The 26,176-nt window shown below is 43.4% G+C and overlaps 1 protein-coding gene across 1 annotated transcript in view; it reads right to left on the minus strand.

The window, feature by feature from the left end:
* fer1l4 (fer-1 like family member 4) overlaps positions 1-26,176 on the minus strand; it is a 108,810-nt gene that overhangs the window by 13,763 nt on the left and 68,871 nt on the right. Inside the window, exons 37-45 of the mRNA XM_061984724.1 lie at positions 24,755-24,889; positions 24,573-24,692; positions 24,370-24,497; positions 24,131-24,301; positions 23,908-24,062; positions 23,659-23,840; positions 21,262-21,347; positions 21,008-21,106; positions 20,808-20,925 (exon numbers count right to left, since the gene is read on the minus strand). Of these exons, the coding sequence (XP_061840708.1) occupies positions 20,808-20,925; positions 21,008-21,106; positions 21,262-21,347; positions 23,659-23,840; positions 23,908-24,062; positions 24,131-24,301; positions 24,370-24,497; positions 24,573-24,692; positions 24,755-24,889 (1,194 nt within the window). The remainder of the gene's footprint in view (positions 1-20,807; positions 20,926-21,007; positions 21,107-21,261; positions 21,348-23,658; positions 23,841-23,907; positions 24,063-24,130; positions 24,302-24,369; positions 24,498-24,572; positions 24,693-24,754; positions 24,890-26,176) is intronic.

A 26,176-nucleotide genomic window follows, 5' to 3' on the forward strand; every position in this document is an offset into this window, starting at 1 on the left:
GTGTGTTAGAGATGAAGTCAGGACTACAGAGCAGCGTTTTTGAGTGTAAGAGATGAAGTCAGGACTCCAGAGCAGCGTTTTTGTGTGTAAAAGTTGAAATCAGGACTACAGAGCAGCGTTTTTGTGTGTAAAAGATGAAATCAGGACTACAGAGCAGCGTTTTTGTGTGTAAGAGATGTAGTCAGGACTACAGAGCAGCGTTTTTGTGTGTTAGAGATTAATTCAGGACTACAGAGCAGCGTTTTTGTGTGTAAGAGATGAAGTCAGGACTACAGAGCAGCGTTTTTGTGTGTAAGAGAGGAAGTCAGGACTACAGAGCAGAGTTTTTGTGTGTTAGAGATGTAGTCAAGACTATAGAGCAGCGTTTTTGAGTGTAAGAGATGAAGTCAGGACTACTGAGCAGCGTTTTTGTGTGTAAGAGATGAAGTCAAGACTACAGAGCAGCGTTTTTGTGTGTAAAAGATGAAGTCAGGACTACAGAGCAGCGTTTTTGTGTGTAAGTGATAAAGTCAGGACTACAGAGCATCGTTTTTGTGTGTAAAAGATGAAGTCAGGACTACAGAGCAGCGTTTTTGTGTGTAAGAGAAGAAGTCAGGACTACAGAGCAGTGTTTTTGTGTGTAAGAGATGTAGTCAGGACTACAGAGCAGCGCTTTTGTGTGTTAGAGATGAAGTCAGGACTACAGAGCAGCGTTTTTGTGTGTAAGAGATGAAGTCATAACTACAGAGCAGCGTTTTTGTGTGTTAGAGATGAAGTCAGGACTACAGAGCAGCGTTTTTGAGTGTAAGAGATGAAGTCAGGACTACAGAGCAGCGTTTTTGTGTGTAAAAGATGAAATCAGGACTACAGAGCAGCGTTTTTGTGTGTAAGAGATGTAGTCAGGACTACAGAGCAGCGTTTTTGTGTGTAAGAGATGAAGTCAAGACTACAGAGCAGCGTTTTTGTGTGTAAAAGATGAAGTCAGGACTACAGAGCAGCGTTTTTGTGTGTAAGAGATGTAGTCAAGACTACAGAGCAGCGTTTTTGTGTGTAAGAGAGGAAGTCAGGACTACAGAGCAGCGTTTTTGTGTGTTAGAGATGTAGTCAAGACTACAGAGCAGCGTTTTTGAGTGTAACAGATGAAGTCAGGACTACTGGGCAGCGTTTTTGTGTGTAAGAGATGAAGTCAAGACTACAGAGCAGCGTTTTTGTGTGTAAAAGATGAAGTCAGGACTACAGAGCAGCGTTTTTGTGTGTAAGTGATGAAGTCAGGACTACAGAGCAGCGTTTTTGTTTGTAAAAGATGAAGTCAGGACTACAGAACAGCATTTTTGTGTGTAAGAGATGTAGTCAGGACTACAGAGCAGCGTTTTTGTGTGTAAGAGATGAAGTCAGGACTACAGAGCAGCGTTTTTGCGTGTAAATGATGAAGTCAGGACTACAGAGCAGCGTTTTTGTGTGTTAGAGATTAATTCAGGACTACAGAGCAGCGTTTTTGTGTGTAAGAGATGAAGTCAGGACTACAGAGCAGCGTTTTTGTGTGTAAGAGATGAAGTCAGGACTACAGAGCAGCGTTTTTGTGTGTAAGAGAGGAAGTCAGGACTACAGAGCAGCATTTTTGTGTGTAAGAGATGAAGTCAGGACTACAGAGCAGCGTTTTTGTGTGTAAAAGATGAAGTCAGGACTACAGAGCAGCGTTTTTGTGTGTAAGTGATAAAGTCAGGACTACAGAGCATCGTTTTTGTGTGTAAAAGATGAAGTCAGGACTACAGAGCAGCGTTTTTGTGTGTAAGAGAAGAAGTCAGGACTACAGAGCAGTGTTTTTGTGTGTAAGAGATGTAGTCAGGACTACAGAGCAGCGCTTTTGTGTGTTAGAGATGAAGTCAGGACTACAGAGCAGCGTTTTTGTGTGTAAGAGATGAAGTCAGAACTACAGAGCAGCGTTTTTGTGTGTTAGAGATGAAGTCAGGACTACAGAGCAGCGTTTTTGAGTGTAAGAGATGAAGTCAGGACTACAGAGCAGCGTTTTTGTGTGTAAAAGATGAAATCAGGACTACAGAGCAGCGTTTTTGTGTGTAAAAGATGAAATCAGGACTACAGAGCAGCGTTTTTGTGTGTAAGAGATGTAGTCAGGACTACAGAGCAGCGTTTTTGTGTGTAAGAGATGAAGTCAAGACTACAGAGCAGCGTTTTTGTGTGTAAAAGATGAAGTCAGGACTACAGAGCAGCGTTTTTGTGTGTAAGAGATGTAGTCAAGACTACAGAGCAGCGTTTTTGTGTGTAAGAGAGGAAGTCAGGACTACAGAGCAGCGTTTTTGTGTGTTAGAGATGTAGTCAAGACTACAGAGCAGCGTTTTTGAGTGTAAGAGATGAAGTCAGGACTACTGGGCAGCGTTTTTGTGTGTAAGAGATGAAGTCAAGACTACAGAGCAGCGTTTTTGTGTGTAAAAGATGAAGTCAGGACTACAGAGCAGCGTTTTTGTGTGTAAGTGATGAAGTCAGGACTACAGAGCAGCGTTTTTGTTTGTAAAAGATGAAGTCAGGACTACAGAACAGCATTTTTGTGTGTAAGAGATGTAGTCAGGACTACAGAGCAGCGTTTTTGTGTGTAAGAGATGAAGTCAGGACTACAGAGCAGCGTTTTTGCGTGTAAATGATGAAGTCAGGACTACAGAGCAGCGTTTTTGTGTGTTAGAGATTAATTCAGGACTACAGAGCAGCGTTTTTGTGTGTAAGAGATGAAGTCAGGACTACAGAGCAGCGTTTTTGTGTGTAAGAGATGAAGTCAGGACTACAGAGCAGCGTTTTTGTGTGTAAGAGAGGAAGTCAGGACTACAGAGCAGCATTTTTGTGTGTAAGAGATGAAGTCAGGACTACAGAGCAGCGTTTTTGTGTGTAAGAGATGAAGTCAGGACTACAGAGCAGCGTTTTTGTGTGTAAGAGAGGAAGTCAGGACTACAGAGCAGCATTTTTGTGTGTAAGAGATGAAGTCAGGACTACAGAGCAGCATTTTTGTGTGTAAGAGATGAAGTCAGGACTACAGAGCAGGGTTTTTGTGTGTAAGAGAGGAAGTCAGGACTACAGAGCAGCGTTTTTGTGTGTAAGAGAGGAAGTCAGGACTACAGAGCAGCGTTTTTGTGTGTAAAAGATGAAGTCAGGACTACAGAGCAGCGTTTTTGTGTGTAAGAGTTGTAGTCAAGACTACAGAGCAGCGTTTTTGTGTGTAAGAGAGGAAGTCAGGACTACAGAGCAGCGTTTTTGTGTGTAAGAGATGTAGTCAAGACTACAGAGCAGCGTTTTTGTGTGTAAGAGAGGAAGTCAGGACTACAGAGCAGCGTTTTTGTGTGTTAGAGATGTAGTCAAGACTATAGAGCAGCGTTTTTGAGTGTAAGAGATGAAGTCAGGACTACTGAGCAGCGCTTTTGTGTGTAAGAGATGAAGTCAAGACTACAGAGCAGCGTTTTTGTGTGTAAAAGATGAAGTCAGGACTACAGAGCAGCGTTTTTGTGTGTAAGTGATGAAGTCAGGACTACAGAGCATCGTTTTTGTGTGTAAAAGATGAAGTCAGGACTACAGAGCAGCGTTTTTGTGTGTAAGAGATGTAGTCAGGACAACAGAGCAGCGCTTTTGTGTGTTAGAGATGAAGTCAGGACTACAGAGCAGCGTTTTTGTGTGTAAGAGATGAAGTCAGAACTACAGAGCAGCGTTTTTGTGTGTTAGAGATGAAGTCAGGACTACAGAGCAGCGTTTTTGAGTGTAAGAGATGAAGTCAGGACTACAGAGCAGCGTTTTTGTGTGTAAAAGATGAAATCAGGACTACAGAGCAGCGTTTTTGTGTGTAAGAGATGAAGTCAAGACTACAGAGCAGCGTTTTTGTGTGTAAAAGATGAAGTCAGGACTACAGAGCAGCGTTTTTGTGTGTAAGAGATGTAGTCAGGACTACAGAGCAGCGTTTTTGTGTGTAAGAGATGAAGTCAAGACTATAGAGCAGCGTTTTTGTGTGTAAAAGATGAAGTCAGGACTACAGAGCAGCGTTTTTGTGTGTAAGAGATGTAGTCAAGACTACAGAGCAGCGTTTTTGTGTGTAAGAGAAGAAGTCAGGACTACAGAGCAGTGTTTTTGTGTGTAAGAGATGTAGTCAGGACTACAGAGCAGCGCTTTTGTGTGTTAGAGATGAAGTCAGGACTACAGAGCAGCGTTTTTGTGTGTAAGAGATGTAGTCAAGACTACAGAGCAGCGTTTTTGTGTGTAAAAGATGAAGTCAGGACTACAGAACAGCATTTTTGTGTGTAAGAGATGTAGTCAGGACTACAGAGCAGCGTTTTTGTGTGTAAGAGATGAAGTCAGGACTACAGAGCAGCGTTTTTGCGTGTAAATGATGAAGTCAGGACTACAGAGCAGCGTTTTTGTGTGTTAGAGATTAATTCAGGACTACAGAGCAGCGTTTTTGTGTGTAAGAGATGAAGTCAGGACTACAGAGCAGCGTTTTTGTGTGTAAGAGAGGAAGTCAGGACTACAGAGCAGCGTTTTTGTGTGTAAGAGATGTAGTCAAGACTACAGAGCAGCGTTTTTCTGTGTAAGAGAGGAAGTCAGGACTACAGAGCAGCGTTTTTGTGTGTAAGAGATGAAGTCAGGACTACAGAGCAGCGTTTTTGTGTATAAAAGATGAAGTCAGGACTACAGAGCAGCGTTTTTGTGTGTAAGTGATGAAGTCAGGACTACAGAGCATCGTTTTTGTGTGTAAAAGATGAAGTCAGGACTACAGAGCAGCGTTTTTGTGTGTAAGAGAAGAAGTCAGGACTACAGAGCAGCGTTTTTGTGTGTAAGAGATGAAGTCAGGACTACAGAGCAGCGTTTTTGTGTGTAAGAGAGGAAGTCAGGACTACAGAGCAGCGTTTTTGTGTGTAAGAGATGTAGTCAAGACTACAGAGCAGCGTTTTTGTGTGTAAGAGAGGAAGTCAGGACTACAGAGCAGCGTTTTTGTGTGTTAGAGATGTAGTCAAGACTATAGAGCAGCGTTTTTGAGTGTAAGAGATGAAGTCAGGACTACTGAGCAGCGTTTTTGTGTGTAAGAGATGAAGTCAAGACTACAGAGCAGCGTTTTTGTGTGTAAGAGATGAAGTCAGGACTACAGAGCAGTGTTTTTGTGTGTAAGAGATGTAGTCAGGACTACAGAGCAGCGCTTTTGTGTGTTAGAGATGAAGTCAGGACTACAGAGCAGCGTTTTTGTGTGTAAGAGATGAAGTCAGGACTACAGGGCATCGTTTTTGTGTGTAAAAGATGAAGTCAGGACTACAGAGCAGCGTTTTTGTGTGTAAGAGAAGAAGTCAGGACTACAGAGCAGTGTTTTTGTGTGTAAGAGATGTAGTCAGGACTACAGAGCAGCGCTTTTGTGTGTTAGAGATGAAGTCAGGACTACAGAGCAGCGTTTTTGTGTGTAAGAGATGAAGTCAGAACTACAGAGCAGCGTTTTTGTGTGTTAGAGATGAAGTCAGGACTACAGAGCAGCGTTTTTGAGTGTAAGAGATGAAGTCAGGACTACAGAGCAGCGTTTTTGTGTGTAAAAGATGAAATCAGGACTACAGAGCAGCGTTTTTGTGTGTAAAAGATGAAATCAGGACTACAGAGCAGCGTTTTTGTGTGTAAGAGAGGAAGTTAGGACTACAGAGCAGCGTTTTTGTGTGTTAGAGATGTAGTCAAGACTACAGAGCAGCGTTTTTGAGTGTAAGAGATGAAGTCAGGACTACTGGGCAGCGTTTTTGTGTGTAAGAGATGAAGTCAAGACTACAGAGCAGCGTTTTTGTGTGTAAAAGATGAAGTCAGGACTACAGAGCAGCGTTTTTGTGTGTAAGTGATGAAGTCAGGACTACAGAGCAGCGTTTTTGTGTGTAAAAGATGAAGTCAGGACTACAGAACAGCATTTTTGTGTGTAAGAGATGTAGTCAGGACTACAGAGCAGCATTTTTGTGTGTAAGAGATGAAGTCAAGACTACAGAGCAGCGTTTTTGTGTGTAAGAGAGGAAGTCAGGACTACAGAGCAGCGTTTTTGTGTGTTAGAGATATAGTCAAGACTATAGAGCAGCGTTTTTGAGTGTAAGAGATGAAGTCAGGACTACTGAGCAGCGTTTTTGTGTGTAAGAGATGAAGTCAAGACTACAGAGCAGCGTTTTTGTGTGTAAAAGATGAAGTCAGGACTACAGAGCAGCGTTTTTGTGTGTAAGTGATGAAGTCAGGACTACAGAGCAGCGTTTTTGTGTGTAAAAGTTGAAGTCAGGACTACAGAGCAGCGTTTTTGTGTGTAAGAGAAGAAGTCAGGACTACAGAGCAGCGTTTTTGTGTGTAAGAGATGAAGTCAGGACTACAGAGCAGCGTTTTTGTGTGTAAGAGAGGAAGTCAGGACTACAGAGCAGCGTTTTTGTGTGTAAGAGATGTAGTCAAGACTACAGAGCAGCGTTTTTGTGTGTAAGAGAGGAAGTCAGGACTACAGAGCAGCGTTTTTGTGTGTTAGAGATGTAGTCAAGACTATAGAGCAGCGTTTTTGAGTGTAAGAGATGAAGTCAGGACTACTGAGCAGCGTTTTTGTGTGTAAGAGATGAAGTCAAGACTACAGAGCAGCGTTTTTGTGTGTAAAAGATGAAGTCAGGACTACAGAGCAGCGTTTTTGTGTGTAAGAGAGGAAGTCAGGACTACAGAGCAGCGTTTTTGTGTGTAAAAGATGAAGTCAGGACTACAGAGCAGCGTTTTTGTGTGTAAGAGATGTAGTCAGGACTACAGAGCAGCGCTTTTGTGTGTTAGAGATGAAGTCAGGACTACAGAGCAGCGTTTTTGTGTGTAAGAGATGAAGTCAGAACTACAGAGCAGCGTTTTTGTGTGTTAGAGATGAAGTCAGGACTACAGAGCAGCGTTTTTGAGTGTAAGAGATGAAGTCAGGACTACAGAGCAGCGTTTTTGTGTGTAAAAGATGAAATCAGGACTACAGAGCAGCGTTTTTGTGTGTAAAAGATGAAATCAGGACTACAGAGCAGCGTTTTTGTGTGTAAGAGATGTAGTCAGGACTACAGAGCAGCGTTTCTGTGTGTAAGAGATGAAGTCAAGACTACAGAGCAGCGTTTTTGTGTGTAAAAGATGAAGTCAGGACTACAGAGCAGCGTTTTTGTGTGTAAGAGAGGAAGTCAGGACTACAGAGCAGCGTTTTTGTGTGTTAGAGATGTAGTCAAGACTACAGAGCAGCGTTTTTGAGTGTAAGAGATGAAGTCAGGACTACTGGGCAGCGTTTTTGTGTGTAAGAGATGAAGTCAAGACTACAGAGCAGCGTTTTTGTGTGTAAAAGATGAAGTCAGGACTACAGAGCAGCGTTTTTGTGTGTAAGTGATGAAGTCAGGACTACAGAGCAGCGTTTTTGTGTGTAAAAGATGAAGTCAGGACTACAGAACAGCATTTTTGTGTGTAAGAGATGTAGTCAGGACTACAGAGCAGCGTTTTTGTGTGTAAAAGAAGGAGTCAGGACTACAGAGCAGCGTTTTTGTGTGTTAGAGATGAAGTCAGGACTACAGAGCAGCGCTTTTGTGTTTTAGAGATGAAGTCAGGACTACAGAGCAGCTTTTTTGTGTGTAAGAGATGTAGTCAGGACTACAGAGCAGCGTTTTTGTGTGTAAGAGAGGAAGTCAGGACTACAGAGCAGCGTTTTTGTGTGTAAGAGATGTAGTCAGGACTACAGAGCAGCGCTTTTGTGTGTAAGAGATGAAGTCAGGACTACAGAGCAGCGTTTTTGTGTGTTAGAGATGAAGTCAGGACTACAGAGCAGCGCTTTTGTGTGTTACAAAAGAAGTCAGGACTACAGAGCAGCGTGTTTGTGTGTAAGAGATGAAGTCAGAACTACAGAGCAGCGTTTTTGTGTGTTAGAGATGAAGTCAGGACTACAGAGCAGCGTTTTTGTGTGTAAAAGATGAAGTCAGGACTACAGAGCAGCATTTTTGTGTGTAAGAGATGTTGTCAGGACTACAGAGCAGCGTTTTTGTGTGTAAAAGAGGAAGTCAAGACTACAGAGCAGCGTTTTTGTGTGTAAAAGATGAAGTCAGGACTACAGAGCAGCGTTTTTGTGTGTAAGAGACGTTGTCAGGACTACAGAGCAGCGTTTTTGTGTGTAAGAGAGGAAGTCAGGACTACAGAGCAGCGTTTTTGTGTGTAAAAGATGATGTCAGGACTACAGAGCAGCGTTTTTGTGTGTAAGAGATGAAGTCAGGACTACAGAGCAGCGTTCTTCTGTGTTAGAGATAAAGTCAGGACTACAGAGCAGGGTTTTTGTGTGTAAGAGATGTAGTCAGGACTACAGAGCAGCGCTTTTGTGTGTAAGAGATGAAGTCAGGACTACAGAGCAGCGTTTTTGTGTGTTAGAGATGAAGTCAGGACTACAGAGCAGCGCTTTTGTGTGTTAGAGATGAAGTCAGGACTACAGAGCAGCGTTTTTTTGTGTAAGAAATGTAGTCAGGACTACAGAGCAGCGTTTTTGTGTGTAAGAGATGTAGTCAGGACTACAGAGCAGCGTTTTTGTGTGTAAGAGATGTAGTCAGGACTACAGATCAGCGCTTTTGTGTGTAAGAGATGAAGTCAGGACTACAGAGCAGCGTTTTTGTGTGTTAGAGATGAAGTCAGGACTACAGAGCAGCGTTTTTGTGTGTAAAAGATGAAGTCAGGACTACAGAGCAGCGTTTTTGTGTGTAAGAGACGTTGTCAGGACTACAGAGCAGCGTTTTTGTGTGTAAGAGAGGAAGTCAGGACTACAGAGCAGCGTTTTTGTGTGTAAAAGATGAAGTCAGGACTACAGAGCAGCGTTTTTGTGTGTAAGAGATGAAGTCAGGACTACAGAGCAGCGTTTTTCTGTGTTAGAGATGAAGTCAGGACTACAGAGCAGCGTTTTTGTGTGTTAGAGATGAAGTCAGGACTACAGAGCAGCGTTTTTGTGTGTAAAAGATGAAATCAGGACTACAGAGCAGCGTTTTTGTGTGTAAAAGATGAAATCAGGACTACAGAGCAGCGTTTTTGTGTGTGAGAGATGTAGTCAGGACTACAGAGCAGCGTTTTTGTGTGTAAGAGATGAAGTCAAGACTACAGAGCAGCGTTTTTGTGTGTAAAAGATGAAGTCAGGACTACAGAGCAGCGTTTTTGTGTGTAAGAGATGTAGTCAAGACTACAGAGCAGCGTTTTTGTGTGTAAGAGAGGAAGTCAGGACTACAGAGCAGCGTTTTTGTGTGTTAGAGATGTAGTCAAGACTACAGAGCAGCGTTTTTGAGTGTAAGAGATGAAGTCAGGACTACTAGGCAGCGTTTTTGTGTGTAAGAGATGAAGTCAAGACTACAGAGCAGCGTTTTTGTGTGTAAAAGATGAAGTCAGGACTACAGAGCAGCGTTTTTGTGTGTAAGTGATGAAGTCAGGACTACAGAGCAGCGTTTTTGTGTGTAAAAGATGAAGTCAGGACTACAGAACAGCATTTTTGTGTGTAAGAGATGTAGTCAGGACTACAGAGCAGCGTTTTTGTGTGTAAGAGATGAAGTCAGGACTACAGAGCAGCGTTTTTGCGTGTAAATGATGAAGTCAGGACTACAGAGCAGCGTTTTTGTGTGTTAGAGATTAATTCAGGACTACAGAGCAGCGTTTTTGTGTGTAAGAGATGAAGTCAGAACTACAGAGCAGCGTTTTTGTGTGTTAGAGATGAAGTCAGGACTACAGAGCAGCGTTTTTGTGTGTAAGAGAGGAAGTCAGGACTACAGAGCAGCGTTTTTGTGTGTAAGAGATGAAGTCAGGACTACAGAGCAGCGTTTTTGTGTGTAAGAGATGAAGTCAGAACTACAGAGCAGCGTTTTTGTGTGTTAGAGATGAAGTCAGGACTACAGAGCAGCGTTTTTGTGTGTAAGAGAGGAAGTCAGGACTACAAAGCAGCGTTTTTGTGTGTAAGAGATGAAGTCAGGACTACAGAGCAGCGTTTTTGTGTGTAAGAGAGGAAGTCAGGACTACAGAGCAGCGTTTTTGTGTGTAAGAGAGGAAGTCAGGACTACAGAGCAGCGTTTTTGTGTGTAAAAGATGAAGTCAGGACTACAGAGCAGCGTTTTTGTGTGTAAGAGATGTAGTCAAGACTACAGAGCAGCGTTTTTGTGTGTAAGAGAGGAAGTCAGGACTACATAGCAGCGTTTTTGTGTGTAAGAGAGGAAGTCAAGACTACAGAGCAGCGTTTTTGTGTGTAAGAGAGGAAGTCAGGATTACAGAGCAGCGTTTTTGTGTGTTAGAGATGTAGTCAAGACTATAGAGCAGCGTTTTTGAGTGTAAGAGATGAAGTCAGGACTACTGAGCAGCGCTTTTGTGTGTAAGAGATGAAGTCAAGACTACAGAGCAGCGTTTTTGTGTGTAAAAGATGAAGTCAGGACTACAGAGCAGAGTTTTTGTGTGTAAGTGATGAAGTCAGGACTACAGAGCATCGTTTTTGTGTGTAAAAGATGAAGTCAGGACTACAGAGCAGAGTTTTTGTGTGTAAGTGATGAAGTCAGGACTACAGAGCAGTGTTTTTGTGTGTAAGAGATGTAGTCAGGACTACAGAGCAGCGCTTTTGTGTGTTAGAGATGAAGTCAGGACTACAGAGCAGCGTTTTTGTGTGTAAGAGATGAAGTCAGAACTACAGAGCAGCGTTTTTGTGTGTTAGAGATGAAGTCAGGACTACAGAGCAGCGTTTTTGAGTGTAAGAGATGAAGTCAGGACTCCAGAGCAGCGTTTTTGTGTGTAAAAGTTGAAATCAGGACTACAGAGCAGCGTTTTTGTGTGTAAAAGATGAAATCAGGACTACAGAGCAGCGTTTTTGTGTGTAAGAGATGTAGTCAGGACTACAGAGCAGCGTTTTTGTGTGTTAGAGATTAATTCAGGACTACAGAGCAGCGTTTTTGTGTGTAAGAGATGAAGTCAGGACTACAGAGCAGCGTTTTTGTGTGTAAGAGAGGAAGTCAGGACTACAGAGCAGAGTTTTTGTGTGTTAGAGATGTAGTCAAGACTATAGAGCAGCGTTTTTGAGTGTAAGAGATGAAGTCAGGACTACTGAGCAGCGTTTTTGTGTGTAAGAGATGAAGTCAAGACTACAGAGCAGCGTTTTTGTGTGTAAAAGATGAAGTCAGGACTACAGAGCAGCGTTTTTGTGTGTAAGTGATAAAGTCAGGACTACAGAGCATCGTTTTTGTGTGTAAAAGATGAAGTCAGGACTACAGAGCAGCGTTTTTGTGTGTAAGAGAAGAAGTCAGGACTACAGAGCAGTGTTTTTGTGTGTAAGAGATGTAGTCAGGACTACAGAGCAGCGCTTTTGTGTGTTAGAGATGAAGTCAGGACTACAGAGCAGCGTTTTTGTGTGTAAGAGATGAAGTCAGAACTACAGAGCAGCGTTTTTGTGTGTTAGAGATGAAGTCAGGACTACAGAGCAGCGTTTTTGAGTGTAAGAGATGAAGTCAGGACTACAGAGCAGCGTTTTTGTGTGTAAAAGATGAAATCAGGACTACAGAGCAGCGTTTTTGTGTGTAAAAGATGAAATCAGGACTACAGAGCAGCGTTTTTGTGTGTAAGAGAGGAAGTCAGGACTACAGAGCAGCGTTTTTGTGTGTTAGAGATGTAGTCAAGACTACAGAGCAGCGTTTTTGAGTGTAAGAGATGAAGTCAGGACTACTGGGCAGCGTTTTTGTGTGTAAGAGATGAAGTCAAGACTACAGAGCAGCGTTTTTGTGTGTAAAAGATGAAGTCAGGACTACAGAGCAGCGTTTTTGTGTGTAAGTGATGAAGTCAGGACTACAGAGCAGCGTTTTTGTGTGTAAAAGATGAAGTCAGGACTACAGAACAGCATTTTTGTGTGTAAGAGATGTAGTCAGGACTACAGAGCAGCGTTTTTGTGTGTAAGAGATGAAGTCAAGACTACAGAGCAGCGTTTTTGTGTGTAAGAGAGGAAGTCAGGACTGCAGAGCAGCGTTTTTGTGTGTTAGAGATATAGTCAAGACTATAGAGCAGCGTTTTTGAGTGTAAGAGATGAAGTCAGGACTACTGAGCAGCGTTTTTGTGTATAAGAGATGAAGTCAAGACTACAGAGCAGCGTTTTTGTGTGTAAAAGATGAAGTCAGGACTACAGAGCAGCGTTTTTGTGTGTAAGTGATGAAGTCAGGACTACAGAGCATCGTTTTTGTGTGTAAAAGATGAAGTCAGGACTACAGAGCAGCGTTTTTGTGTGTAAGAGAAGAAGTCAGGACTACAGAGCAGCGTTTTTGTGTGTAAGAGATGAAGTCAGGACTACAGAGCAGCGTTTTTGTGTGTAAGAGAGGAAGTCAGGACTACAGAGCAGCGTTTTTGTGTGTAAGAGATGTAGTCAAGACTACAGAGCAGCGTTTTTGTGTGTAAGAGAGGAAGTCAGGACTACAGAGCAGCGTTTTTGTGTGTTAGAGATGTAGTCAAGACTATAGAGCAGCGTTTTTGAGTGTAAGAGATGAAGTCAGGACTACTGAGCAGCGTTTTTGTGTGTAAGAGATGAAGTCAAGACTACAGAGCAGCGTTTTTGTGTGTAAAAGATGAAGTCAGGACTACAGAGCAGCGTTTTTGTGTGTAAGAGAGGAAGTCAGGACTACAGAGCAGCGTTTTTGTGTGTAAAAGATGAAGTCAGGACTACAGACCAGCGTTTTTGTGTGTAAGAGATGTAGTCAGGACTACAGAGCAGCGCTTTTGTGTGTTAGAGATGAAGTCAGGACTACAGAGCAGCGTTTTTGTGTGTAAGAGATGAAGTCAGAACTACAGAGCAGCGTTTTTGTGTGTTAGAGATGAAGTCAGGACTACAGAGCAGCGTTTTTGTGTGTAAAAGATGAAATCAGGACTACAGAGCAGCGTTTTTGTGTGTAAAAGATGAAATCAGGACTACAGAGCAGCGTTTTTGTGTGTAAGAGATGAATTCAAGACTACAGAGCAGCGTTTTTGTGTGTAAAAGATGAAGTCAGGACTACAGAGCAGCGTTTTTGTGTGTAAGAGATGTAGTCAAGACTAAAGAGCAGCGTTTTTGTGTGTAAGAGAGGAAGTCAGGACTACAGAGCAGCGTTTTTGTGTGCTAGAGATGTAGTCAAGACTACAGAGCAGCGTTTTTGAGTGTAAGAGATGAAGTCAGGACTACTGGGCAGCGTTTTTGTGTGTAAAAGATGAAGTCAAGACTACAGAGCAGCGTTTTTGTGTGTAAAAGATGAAGTCAGGACTACAGAGCAGCGTTTTTGTGTGTAAGTGATGAAGTCAGGACTACAGAGCAGCGTTTTTGTGTGTAAAAGATGAAGTCAGGACTACAGAACAGCATTTTTGTGTGTAAGAGATGTAGTCAGGACTACAGAGCAGCGTTTTTGTGTGTAAGAGATGAAGTCAGGACTACAGAGCAGCGTTTTTGCGTGTAAATGATGAAGTCAGGACTACAGAGCAGCGTTTTTGTGTGTTAGAGATTAATTCAGGACTACAGAGCAGCGTTTTTGTGTGTAAGAGATGAAGTCAGGACTACAGAGCAGCGTTTTTGTGTTTAAGAGATGAAGTCAGGACTACAGAGCAGCGTCTTTGTGTGTAAGAGAGGAAGTCAGGACTACAGAGCAGCATTTTTGTGTGTAAGAGATGAAGTCAGGACTACAGAGCAGCGTTTTTGTGTGTAAGAGATGAAGTCAGGACTACAGAGCAGCGTTTTTGTGTGTAAGAGAGGAAGTCAGGACTACAGAGCAGCATTTTTGTGTGTAAGAGATGAAGTCAGGACTACAGAGCAGCATTTTTGTGTGTAAGAGATGAAGTCAGGACTACAGAGCAGGGTTTTTTGTGTAAGAGAGGAAGTCAGGACTACAGAGCAGCGTTTTTGTGTGTAAGAGAGGAAGTCAGGACTACAGAGCAGCGTTTTTGTGTGTAAAAGATGAAGTCAGGACTACAGAGCAGCGTTTTTGTGTGTAAGAGATGTAGTCAAGACTACAGAGCAGCGTTTTTGTGTGTAAGAGAGGAAGTCAGGACTACAGAGCAGCGTTTTTGTGTGTAAGAGATGTAGTCAAGACTACAGAGCAGCGTTTTTGTGTGTAAGAGAGGAAGTCAGGACTACAGAGCAGCGTTTTTGTGTGTTAGAGATGTAGTCAAGACTATAGAGCAGCGTTTATGAGTGTAAGAGATGAAGTCAGGACTACTGAGCAGCGCTTTTGTGTGTAAGAGATGAAGTCAAGACTACAGAGCAGCGTTTTTGTGTGTAAAAATGAAGTCAGGACTACAGAGCAGCGTTTTTGTGTGTAAGTGATGAAGTCAGGACTACAGAGCATCGTTTTTGTGTGTAAAAGATGAAGTCAGCACTACAGAGCAGCGTTTTTGTGTGTAAGAGAAGACGTCAGGACTACAGAGCAGTGTTTTTGTGTGTAAGAGATGTAGTCAGGACTACAGAGCAGCGCTTTTGTGTGTTAGAGATGAAGTCAGGACTACAGAGCAGCGTTTTTGTGTGTAAGAGATGAAGTCAGAACTACAGAGCAGCGTTTTTGTGTGTTAAAGATGAAGTCAGGACTACAGAGCAGCGTTTTTGAGTGTAAGAGATGAAGTCAGGACTACAGAGCAGCGTTTTTGTGTGTAAAAGATGAAATCAGGACTACAGAGCAGCGTTTTTGTGTGTAAGAGATGAAGTCAAGACTACAGAGCAGCGTTTTTGTGTGTAAAAGATGAAGTCAGGACTACAGAGCAGCGTTTTTGTGTGTAAGAGATGTAGTCAGGACTACAGAGCAGCGTTTTTGTGTGTAAGAGATGAAGTCAAGACTATAGAGCAGCGTTTTTGTGTGTAAAAGATGAAGTCAGGACTACAGAGCAGCGTTTTTGTGTGTAAGAGATGTAGTCAAGACTACAGAGCAGCGTTTTTGTGTGTAAGAGAAGAAGTCAGGACTACAGAGCAGTGTTTTTGTGTGTAAGAGATGTAGTCAGGACTACAGAGCAGCGCTTTTGTGTGTTAGAGATGAAGTCAGGACTACAGAGCAGCGTTTTTGTGTGTAAGAGATGAAGTCAGAACTACAGAGCAGCGTTTTTGTGTGTTAGAGATGAAGTCAGGACTACAGAGCAGCGTTTTTGAGTGTAAGAGATGAAGTCAGGACTACAGAGCAGCGTTTTTGTGTGTAAAAGATGAAATCAGGACTACAGAGCAGCGTTTTTGTGTGTAAGAGATGAAGTCAAGACTACAGAGCAGCGTTTTTGTGTGTAAGAGATGTAGTCAGGACTACAGAGCAGCGTTTCTGTGTGTAAGAGATGAAGTCAAGACTACAGAGCAGCGTTTTTGTGTGTAAAAATGAAGTCAGGACTACAGAGCAGCGTTTTTGTGTGTAAGTGATGAAGTCAGGACTACAGAGCATCGTTTTTGTGTGTAAAAGATGAAGTCAGCACTACAGAGCAGCGTTTTTGTGTGTAAGAGAAGACGTCAGGACTACAGAGCAGTGTTTTTGTGTGTAAGAGATGTAGTCAGGACTACAGAGCAGCGCTTTTGTGTGTTAGAGATGAAGTCAGGACTACAGAGCAGCGTTTTTGTGTGTAAGAGATGAAGTCAGAACTACAGAGCAGCGTTTTTGTGTGTTAAAGATGAAGTCAGGACTACAGAGCAGCGTTTTTGAGTGTAAGAGATGAAGTCAGGACTACAGAGCAGCGTTTTTGTGTGTAAAAGATGAAATCAGGACTACAGAGCAGCGTTTTTGTGTGTAAGAGATGAAGTCAAGACTACAGAGCAGCGTTTTTGTGTGTAAAAGATGAAGTCAGGACTACAGAGCAGCGTTTTTGTGTGTAAGAGATGTAGTCAGGACTACAGAGCAGCGTTTTTGTGTGTAAGAGATGAAGTCAAGACTATAGAGCAGCGTTTTTGTGTGTAAAAGATGAAGTCAGGACTACAGAGCAGCGTTTTTGTGTGTAAGAGATGTAGTCAAGACTACAGAGCAGCGTTTTTGTGTGTAAGAGAAGAAGTCAGGACTACAGAGCAGTGTTTTTGTGTGTAAGAGATGTAGTCAGGACTACAGAGCAGCGCTTTTGTGTGTTAGAGATGAAGTCAGGACTACAGAGCAGCGTTTTTGTGTGTAAGAGATGAAGTCAGAACTACAGAGCAGCGTTTTTGTGTGTTAGAGATGAAGTCAGGACTACAGAGCAGCGTTTTTGAGTGTAAGAGATGAAGTCAGGACTACAGAGCAGCGTTTTTGTGTGTAAAAGATGAAATCAGGACTACAGAGCAGCGTTTTTGTGTGTAAGAGATGAAGTCAAGACTACAGAGCAGCGTTTTTGTGTGTAAAAGATGAAGTCAGGACTACAGAGCAGCGTTTTTGTGTGTAAGAGATGTAGTCAGGACTACAGAGCAGCGTTTTTGTGTGTAAGAGATGAAGTCAAGACTACAGAGCAGCGTTTTTGTGTGTAAAAGATGAAGTCAGGACTACAGAGCAGCGTTTTTGTGTGTAAGAGATGTAGTCAAGACTACAGAGCAGCGTTTTTGTGTGTAAGAGAGGAAGTCAGGACTACAGAGCAGCGTTTTTGTGTGTTAGAGATGTAGTCAAGACTACAGAGCAGCGTTTTTGAGTGTAAGAGATGAAGTCAGGACTACTGGGCAGCGTTTTTGTGTGTAAGAGATGAAGTCAAGACTACAGAGCAGCGTTTTTGTGTGTAAAAGATGAAGTCAGGACTACAGAGCAGCGTTTTTGTGTGTAAGTGATGAAGTCAGGACTACAGAGCAGCGTTTTTGTGTGTAAAAGATGAAGTCAGGACTACAGAACAGCATTTTTGTGTGTAAGAGATGTAGTCAGGACTACAGAGCAGCGTTTTTGTGTGTAAGAGATGAAGTCAGGACTACAGAGCAGCGTTTTTGCGTGTAAATGATGAAGTCAGGACTACAGAGCAGCGTTTTTGTGTGTAAGAGATGAAGTCAGGACTACAGAGCAGCGTTTTTGTGTGTAAGAGAGGAAATCAGGACTACAGAGCAGCGTTTTTGTGTGTAAGAAAGGAAGTCAGGACTACAGAGCAGCGTTTTTGTGTGTAAGAGAGGAAGTCAGGACTACAGAGCAGCATTTTTGTGTGTAAGAGATGAAGTCAGGACTACAGAGCAGCGTTTTTGTGTGTAAGAGAGGAAGTCAGGACTACAGAGCAGCGTTTTTGTGTGTAAGAGAGGAAGTCAGGACTACAGAGCAGCATTTTTGTGTGTAAGAGATGAAGTCAGGACTACAGAGCAGCGTTTTTGTGTGTAAGAGAGGAAGTCAGGACTACAGAGCAGCATTTTTGTGTGTAAGAGATGAAGTCAGGACTACAGAGCAGCGTTTTTGTGTGTAAGAGATGAAGTCAGGACTACAAATACCGTAGCGATCTCCAGGTTTTACCTTCCAACATCGTTTTTCTTCTTAGGTACTTTTGTGGGCACCCACCGAATTACGTCTGTGCTACCTGGTATCTGTTCATGTCAACTCACAGGTGCAGACTAAACACCGGCTCAAACACTTAGCAAGGAAACAAGCAGCACTCAGCGCAGACTCAGTCACACTGCCACTAGGGAATATTGCAGTTGTTCATGCCCGCAAAGCAAGTACGTACAAATGTGTATGTACAAATATCGTCGTGTTATCATTAGGTTATTGTGTTATCTTGTGTTATCATTAGGTTATTGTGTTATCATTAGGTTATTGTGTTATCATTGTGTTATCATTAGGTCATTGTGTTATAGTGTGTTATCATTAGTTTATTGTGTTAACATTGTGTTATAATTAGGTTATTGTGTTATCTTGTGTTATCATTAGGTCATTGTGTTATAATTAGGTTATTGTGTTATCATTGTGTTATCATTAGGTTATTGTGTGTTATCATTAGGTTATTGTGTTATCATTAGGTTATTGTGTTATCATTGTGTTATCATTGTGTTATCATTAGGTTGTTATTGTGTTATCATCGTGTTATCATTAGGTTAACATTGTGTTATTGTGTTATCGTGTTATCATTGGGTTATTGTGTTATCATCGTGTTATCATTAGGTTAACATTGTGTTATTGTGTTATCGTGTTATCATTGGGTTATTGTGTTATCTTGTGTTGTCATTGTGTTATCATCATGTTGTCATCGTGTTTTCATTAGGTTATTGTGTTATTATTGTGTTATCATTAGGTTCTTGTGTATATCAGTAGGTTATTGTGTTATTATTGTATTATCTTGTGCTGTCATTGTGGTATAATGTTATCATTGTGTTACCACTAGGTTATCATTGTGTTATAATGTATTGTCATTGTGTTATCATTAGGTTCAAGCGGTAGAAAATGGATGGATGGATGTGTTACCATTGGGTTATCATTGTGTTATTGTGTTATCATTGTGTTATCATTGTGTTATCATTGTCTTATCATTGTCTTATCATCGTGTTATTGTGTTATCATTGTTTTATTGTGTTATTAGGTTATCATTGTGTTATCATTAGGTTATCATTGTGCAATCATTGTGTTATCGTATTATCATTAATACGATAATACGATAGGTAGTATCGTATTATAGATACACAAGTGTTATCTTGTGTATCTTGTGTTGTCATTGTTTGGTGTGTAAGAGATGAAGTCAGGACTACAAAAACCGTAGCGATCTTCAGCTTTTACTTTCCAACATATTTTGTATTCCATTCCCAACCTTTGGCAACACAAACCTCTGAATGGAAGAGGTCCATCAACCATTGGGGATGGGTACTTTTGTGGGCACCCACACAATTACGTCTGTGCTACCTGGCATCCATTCGACTCAGACTCAGTCAAACTGCCGCTAGGGAAAGCTGCAATTTTTCATGCCCACCATGCAAGTACGCCTAAAAAGGCGCTAGCCTGATGCTAGCCATAGACATGCTACTGATTAGCAATAGTGATTTGACATGGCGATTTCAACACCACCAAATCTGGTAATGAAAACTATGTTACAATCAAACAGAAAGTCTGTAATAAGCACAACACTTGCAGTGCAAACACTTTGTAGGGCGCAACATAAGAAGACATTCAGCTTTAATGGCAAAGACTACTTTCTAGCTAGTTAACACATCGTAGCCTATACACTACTGCCCTCTAACGTCTTGGAATTGCAACTGCATGCCAGGTCTACTATACAGTGTAATACTTGCAAAGGAGACTCAGATACATACAAATATTTGATATTATAACAAAAATAGCTTAAAGACAACCTTTTATTAATCAGGCTTTTTACTGATCATTTTAAACTCTTCTTAAGTTTTTTATTTTTTTATTTTCTATTTTATTACTAGTAGTCTTCTCTCAATGTTCTGTTTTTATTCATTCATTATTTATATTGACATAAATCTAAAATATGTTTCATACTCTTTTCTTGTGCGTGCATGCTTGCGTACGTGCGTGTGTGTGAGTGAGTGAGTGTGTGTGTGTGTGTGTGTGTTTGTGTGCGTAAGTGAGTGTGTGTGCGTGAGTGTGTGTGTGAGTGTGTGTGCGTGTGAGTGTGTGTCTGTGTGCGTGAGTGTGCGCGTGTGTGTTTGTGTGTCTTTGTGCGTGTGTGTGTGAGTGTGCGCGTGTGTGTCTGTGAGTGTATGTACAGTAGAGATGCGCGGATAGGCAATTTATTTCATCCGCAACCGCGTCAGAAAGTCGTCAACCATCCGCCATCCACCCGATGTAACGTTTGATCAGAACTGCACCCGCCCGCCATCCGCCCGTTGTTATATATCTAATATTAATAAAAAATTTTAAAAAAAGGGTGAAAACTACGCGAATTGCACCTTGTGCAGACAAGATTTTTCGATCGGACACGGAGGAATTAGCGATGTAAAAGACCACGTTGGGACAAAAAAACACAAGTCTAATGCAGTTGCTAGCGATACAAGTGGAAAACTTTCAACGTTTTTCGTCGCCCAAACAGATTCTTTGGATGTGATAAATGCCGAAGTTTTATTTACGGAGGCAATAATTGAGCATGGACTTCCAATCGCACTGGCTGATCACATGGGACAGTTAATAATGTAATGCAACCTTTAAAAATCATTACGCGGTGATCGCGATCCCAAAAATAAACTTTTCTTGCATGATAATGTCCAGAAAAATTTGCTTTATATTACTATAGAGTCCTTTTAACGAATGAGTTTGATGGTTTATCACAAACCTTAAATGAAATTCCATGGCCACCGTCCTGCTCTCTATATCAACCAGGGTGAGCCCCACCCCTTTCGTGAGCGCACTGCGAAAGCGGACGAGGCGGGGTGTCGGTGTGGTGGGCGCGGTAGTGACCCTGGACGTGCGTCGGGCCCTTCTCGCGGATCGCCTCAGCTACGGCTCCCGGTGGGGCCCTCTCGGGGGAAGGGGCCTCGGTCCCGGACCCCGGCGAGGCGTCCCTTCTCCGCTCCGTAAAAGTGTCCATCTCTTTTCTTTTTTTTTCTTCTGTTGTGGCATATGCAGCAGGTGCCTGCTCGTTTTTCGTATGTGGGTAACAACATTTAACTATGTATATATATTTCCGAATTGGTTTAACTGCCACCCGCAAAAAAAATAAAAAAATAAAAAAAATATCTAATTAATCCGCCCGACCCGACCCGCGAGCGGATAAAATCTTATTGTTTTTGATTTCATCCGCCCGATCCGCGGATAATCCGCGGACTCCGCGGTTGTGTCCGCAAACCGCGCATCTCTAATGTACAGTATGTGAATGTGTGTGTGTGCGTGTGTGTGTCTGTGAGTGTGTGTGTGTGTGAGTGTGTGTGTGAGTGTGTGTGTGTGTGTGTGTTTGTGAGTGTGTGTGTGTGTGTGTGTGTGTGCGTGTGTGTGTGTGTGTGTGAGAGTGTGTGTGTGTACCTCAGTGGGCAGGTAGTCAAAGCGAAAGACAAATCTCCAGTTAAAGTTTCCCTCTCCAGTCAGAGAGTTAAAGTGAACGTCAGTCTCCTGCTTGTCTTCTTCCAGTCCTTTAATCCATCTGAAGTGAAAAAAAACAAAACATCAGGTGGCCTAAGCTCCGCCTACCTCCTTCAACACCTAATAATGACGTGGTGTTTCACCCTTTCACATAGATGTCAGAGGACGGCACGCCGGTGAACGGGTTGATGTCGTCCAGAACAACGTCGTCGGTGTTCCAGATGATGACACGCAGCTCATGTCTGTTACCATGGAAACAACACGCTAATAGCACGGACACCAGCGCAGTCCAATCAGATCCGGGATCAAAAGTTTGAAAGTGTGTTTCAACACCACTCTTATTCATGAATTATGCAGGTGTACCTAATGTTGTGGGTGTGCATCAGTGTTGACCTACTGTAAAGGGAGGCGGGGCTTAATGTCGACAGTAGGCGGGGCTGGAACATCAGTTGGAAACATGTCCACCCACATGTGAAGATAGCCCTACACACACACACACACACACACACACACACACACACACACACACACACACACACACACACACACACAGACACGCAGATTAATGGTTCTCAAACTGTGTTCACCAAGTAGAACCTCAGAAAACACTTGGCTCTTCAAGCACCACCATGACGACCAACACTGGCTAGGCTAGCGAAGCTAAGCTAGTCCCAGTCCGAAGCGCCCCGCCCCGCTTCAAAGTCAGCAAGAACTCAACTCGGTGAAAGAAACCGCGTGAGTATGGCTTTTTGTTCTTCATAGATAGGTTGGCCCTACTAGAGGACCGTGTCCACCAGTTAGAGCAGAGTAACTCGGTAACTTTAGACGCCGCGGACACTTTTGCTAACGTTTGCTGTAGCGAAATGAATAGCTGAGCTTGTAGCAGCCCTAAACGGCCTGCAAGCTACGGTCAGTTGGTTATGACACATAACAGATTCAGCCCTCTCGCTAGTCCTACACCCCAGTCTACCAGGCACCACACCTTAGTCATAGAGGGACTCCATCACCCGAAAACAGCCATAATTAAGTGTATTCCCGGGGCCAGAGCACCTGACATTGAAGCTAGTCTTATGGAACTGACTCGCAACAGGCCTAGTAAACCTGTACGACAGGCTAATCACACCACAAGCTACGCGAACATAGTTGTTTACGTTGGCCCCAATGACACTAGGATGAGACAGTCAGAGCTTACAAAGAGTAACATAGCTAGGACTTGTCGATGTCCAGGCATGGAGTTCTTGTCTCTGGCCCCCTGCCTGCGAGAGGCAATGATGAGGTATAGAAAATTAGTCTCGCTTAACAAGTGGCTGGCTAGTTTTTGTAGACAACATGTTATGTGTGCAGGAGGGAGTTGATGGCACAGACACAAGGGGGCGATTTAGCTCTATGTATTTTATTATATATATATATTATAATATATATAATAATCAACAATAATACTATAAATAGACTAGAGAATGGACTGTGACTAATTCAAAAGTGTGTGTGTGAGGCTATGTGTGTGATTAGCTGTAGTGTTGTACCAAATGTTGAACGAGGAGAAGGAACAAGGCAGGAAGGCAGTCCGTGAGCAGGCGGAGATAGTCAGGGAGAATGGCGAGGCGTCTTAGGTCCGTGTCCAAGCGGAGGTCGAGGATGACGGAAGGCAGTCCAGAATCCAGAGGGGAACAACAGGGGATCACAGGAGAACCCGGGAAAGCATAGGTACAGAAGACTAAGTTCCGGCGAGGATCCTTGGGTCCACTGGTCTATATACAGCTCGCCCTCATCAGTCCCAGGTGTGTTGATTGCTGATCGGCCACAGCCTTGCCGGCATGTGGGCGTGATGCAGCCAGCGCAAGCAGGGGCGTGTCTCGGCGCGCTGCCAACGGAGGTGCTGGCAGACCCAGCTGCCGGAGAAAAGCAGGTTTGAGCCCGCGCCGTGACACAACAGGGACTAACGTTTATTGATAATCGGCCCTCTTTCTGGGGAAAACCGGGCTTGCTGAGGAGGGACGGCCTTTACCCTAACCGGGAAGGCACCATCACTGTATCTCGAATTATAGATTACTGTTTGGGTCACACTTGACTAACTACACTAGCGCAAGCTCGGACACAGGCAATTACAGTGTCTGTTAGTCTGGGTGAGGAGTCAGTTAAGCTAGAACTAACCAGCGGCAGGCTGGAAAATTCCTGCACACATAGCATTTCTCCTAGAATGATACACAACTCACATAATGTTTTTTCTGTAATGACTGTGCCAGAGGTGAACGTGCATTCCACAGAGGTGGCAAATTATGACGTGTTAAATTTTACCAAGCAAACAATCTCAAGATCCCCATCATATCAATTCCTAGATATGGTCGAAATTATTTAAGGCGCACTACACAAAATAAAGGTAACGTCTCCTCCTAACAATACAAGTGCACATATTGCCCGTCTCCTTAAAACGGTTGGAGGGGTCGCACTAATATACAATGAAAACCTTAACCTTACCCCCCAACCTAAGTAATAAATATAAATAATTTGAGGTGCTTACTATGAGGTCTGTCACACAGCTAACTCTCTACATGGCTGTTATCTACTGCCCCCCTGGACCCTATTCGGACTTTATCAGTGAATTTTCAGAGTTTGTTGCTGATCGAGTGATGCATGCTGATCATATAATTATAATGGGGGATTTTAATATCCATACAAATACCACATCATAACCTTCCGTGCGTGAAGTAAAGTGAATTATATTTATACAGCGCTTCTATATAGCGACCCACCTGTGGTCATACGATCAGTGAACATGGCCTGTCGTCATGGTTACCTGTGGCAGTCCTGGTTTGTCCGGGTTCAACAGGGTTCGGACCTCCACGTGCTCAGGGACCAGAGGCACGGCTCCGGGGAGGAACTCGCCCATCTCCCCCCAGCATTGCAGCACGCTGAGGGCCGCGTGCTCCTCCATCTCCTCCTCCTCCTGAGGAGAATGCTGGTTCTTCTTCAGAAGATCTGACAAGAACAATGACGACAACACTAAGGACGATCTGTGCGCGCCTGCTTCTGTCGCTCTGTTTACCTTCTGGTATGGCATCTGCTGGGATCTTGAAGACCTTGTTGAGGACTTTGACCTCGTTGGGCCTGTACTCTGGAGACGGGATGCCGTTGTTCTTGCAGAGCTCTGACAAAATGACAGAGGGCTTCTTCGCATCCCGCCACATGTTGTAGCCGTCCCTGGAGGAAAGAAAGTTCTAGTCTCACTACTAGTACTGTTTGGACTGTCCAGTCATGATCAGACACACGTGTCATAGTAAAGCGCCAGGCCGCAGCTGGCCCGGTGGCGGCTGTAGAAGCGGTTCTCCAGGTCCACCCGCGTATCTCCAATGATGTCGTCAGAGCCCACGATGTCGTGGTCCATCACCCTGATGAGCACCTCTGTCTCCAGTGGGAAGGACACGGTCAGTTCGAAGACCCTGCAAGATGCGGTGGGTCAGTGAAGCCCACCCAGCAGCATCGGACAAGCTAAGGACAAGGCACGGACTCTCCAAAGACAGGGTTGAGCTGTTTAGGGATGTAGCGGTTTTTGGTGTCCTGGGTCTGCTTCCCGATTTCCACCACCAGGTACGGGTCGGATTTTCCATTTGGATCTGCAGGAGCCAGACTGGTGCCCTGCAAGAAGGAAACCAGCAAGTCCAAGAAAGTTGTCTTTGAAAGTCTTCAGTAAAAATAAGGTAAGACGAGTACCTTGATGATGTAGATCCTCACCAGGACCCTGAAGGGTGAGTTTTGGGGTATACATGTAGTGATCTGTAACTTGGGGTCGTCTTCGTCGTCTGAATCTACCGGGTAGACCAGGAAGGAACCCTGCGGAGACAAACAAGCGCTAGAAAAGAGTAGAAACAGAAGACGTGCTCTATGGATGCCACCTTGAATTTTCCCATCAGCCTCTCCTCGTCATCATCGTCAGCATCTTCGTCGTTTGCCCGGCCTTTAAAGAGTGGAAGGATCTGCAGCCAATCCTGAAACTGACTGAACTCGGACTCCAGATGGCCTACATACAACTGAGCACATAAAGACCAGTTGTTGGAGAAACGTTAATGATAGGCAGCTGCATGATCACAGAAGTGCAACCTTCTGACTTCCACATAAATGGGAGGGTTGTATCCAATCATTAAATGAAAGCTAATTTTTGGACACAATGAAAGGCCTACTGAAATGAATTTTTTATTTATTCAAACGGGGTATAGCAGATCCATTCTATGTGTCATACTTGATCATTTCGCGATATTGCCATATTTTTGCTGAAAGGATTTAGTATAGAACAACGACGATAAAGTTCGCAACTTTTGGTCGCTGATAAAAAAAAAGCCTTGCCTGTACCGGAAGTAGCGTGACGTCACAAGTTGAAAGTCTCCTCACATTTCCACATTGTTTACGCCAGCAGCGAGAGCGATTGGGACCGAGAAAACGACGATTACCCCATTAATTTGAGCCAGGATGAAAGATTCGTGGATGAGGAATGTGAGAGTGAAGGACTAGAATGCAGTGCAGGACGCATCTTTTTTCGCTCTGACCGTAACTTTGGTACAAGGGCTCATTGGATTCCACACTCTCTTCTTTTTCTATTGTGGATCACCGATTTGTATTTTAAACCACCTCGGATACTATATCCTCTTGAAAATGAGAGTCGAGAACGCGAAATGGACATTCACAGTGACTTTTATCTCCACGACAATACATTGGTGAAGCACTTTAGCTACGCAGCTAACGTGATAGCATCGGGCTTAACTGCAGATAGAAACAAAAGAAATAAACCCCTGACTGGAAGGATAGACAGAAAATCAACAATACTATTAAACCATGGATCTGTAACTACACGGTTAATGCTTTCCAGCCTGGCGAAGCTTAACAATGCTGTTGCTAACGACGCCATTGAATCTAACTTAGCTACGGACTTCGACAGAGCTATGATAAAAACATTAGCTCTCCACCTACGCCAACCCTCATCTGCTCATCAACACCGAAGCTCACCTGCGTTCCAGCGATCGACGGAGCGACGAAGGACTTCACCTGATCATCGATGCGGTCGGCGGCTAGCGTCGGATAGCGCGTCTGCTATCCAAGTCAAAGTCCTCCTGGTTGTGTTGCTGTAACCAGACGCTAATACGCCGATCGCATCTACAGCTTTCTTCTTTGCAGTCTCCATTGTTCATTAAACAAATTGCAAAAGATTCACCAACACAGATGTCCAGAACACACGATTTTGCGATGAAAAATGAGCTTTTTGTATTGGATACCATGGCGTCCCAATACTTCCGTTTCAACCATCGACGTCACGCGCATACGTC

Source organism: Nerophis lumbriciformis, linkage group LG23, assembly GCF_033978685.3.
Source record: "Nerophis lumbriciformis linkage group LG23, RoL_Nlum_v2.1, whole genome shotgun sequence".
NCBI lineage: Eukaryota > Metazoa > Chordata > Actinopteri > Syngnathiformes > Syngnathidae > Nerophis > Nerophis lumbriciformis.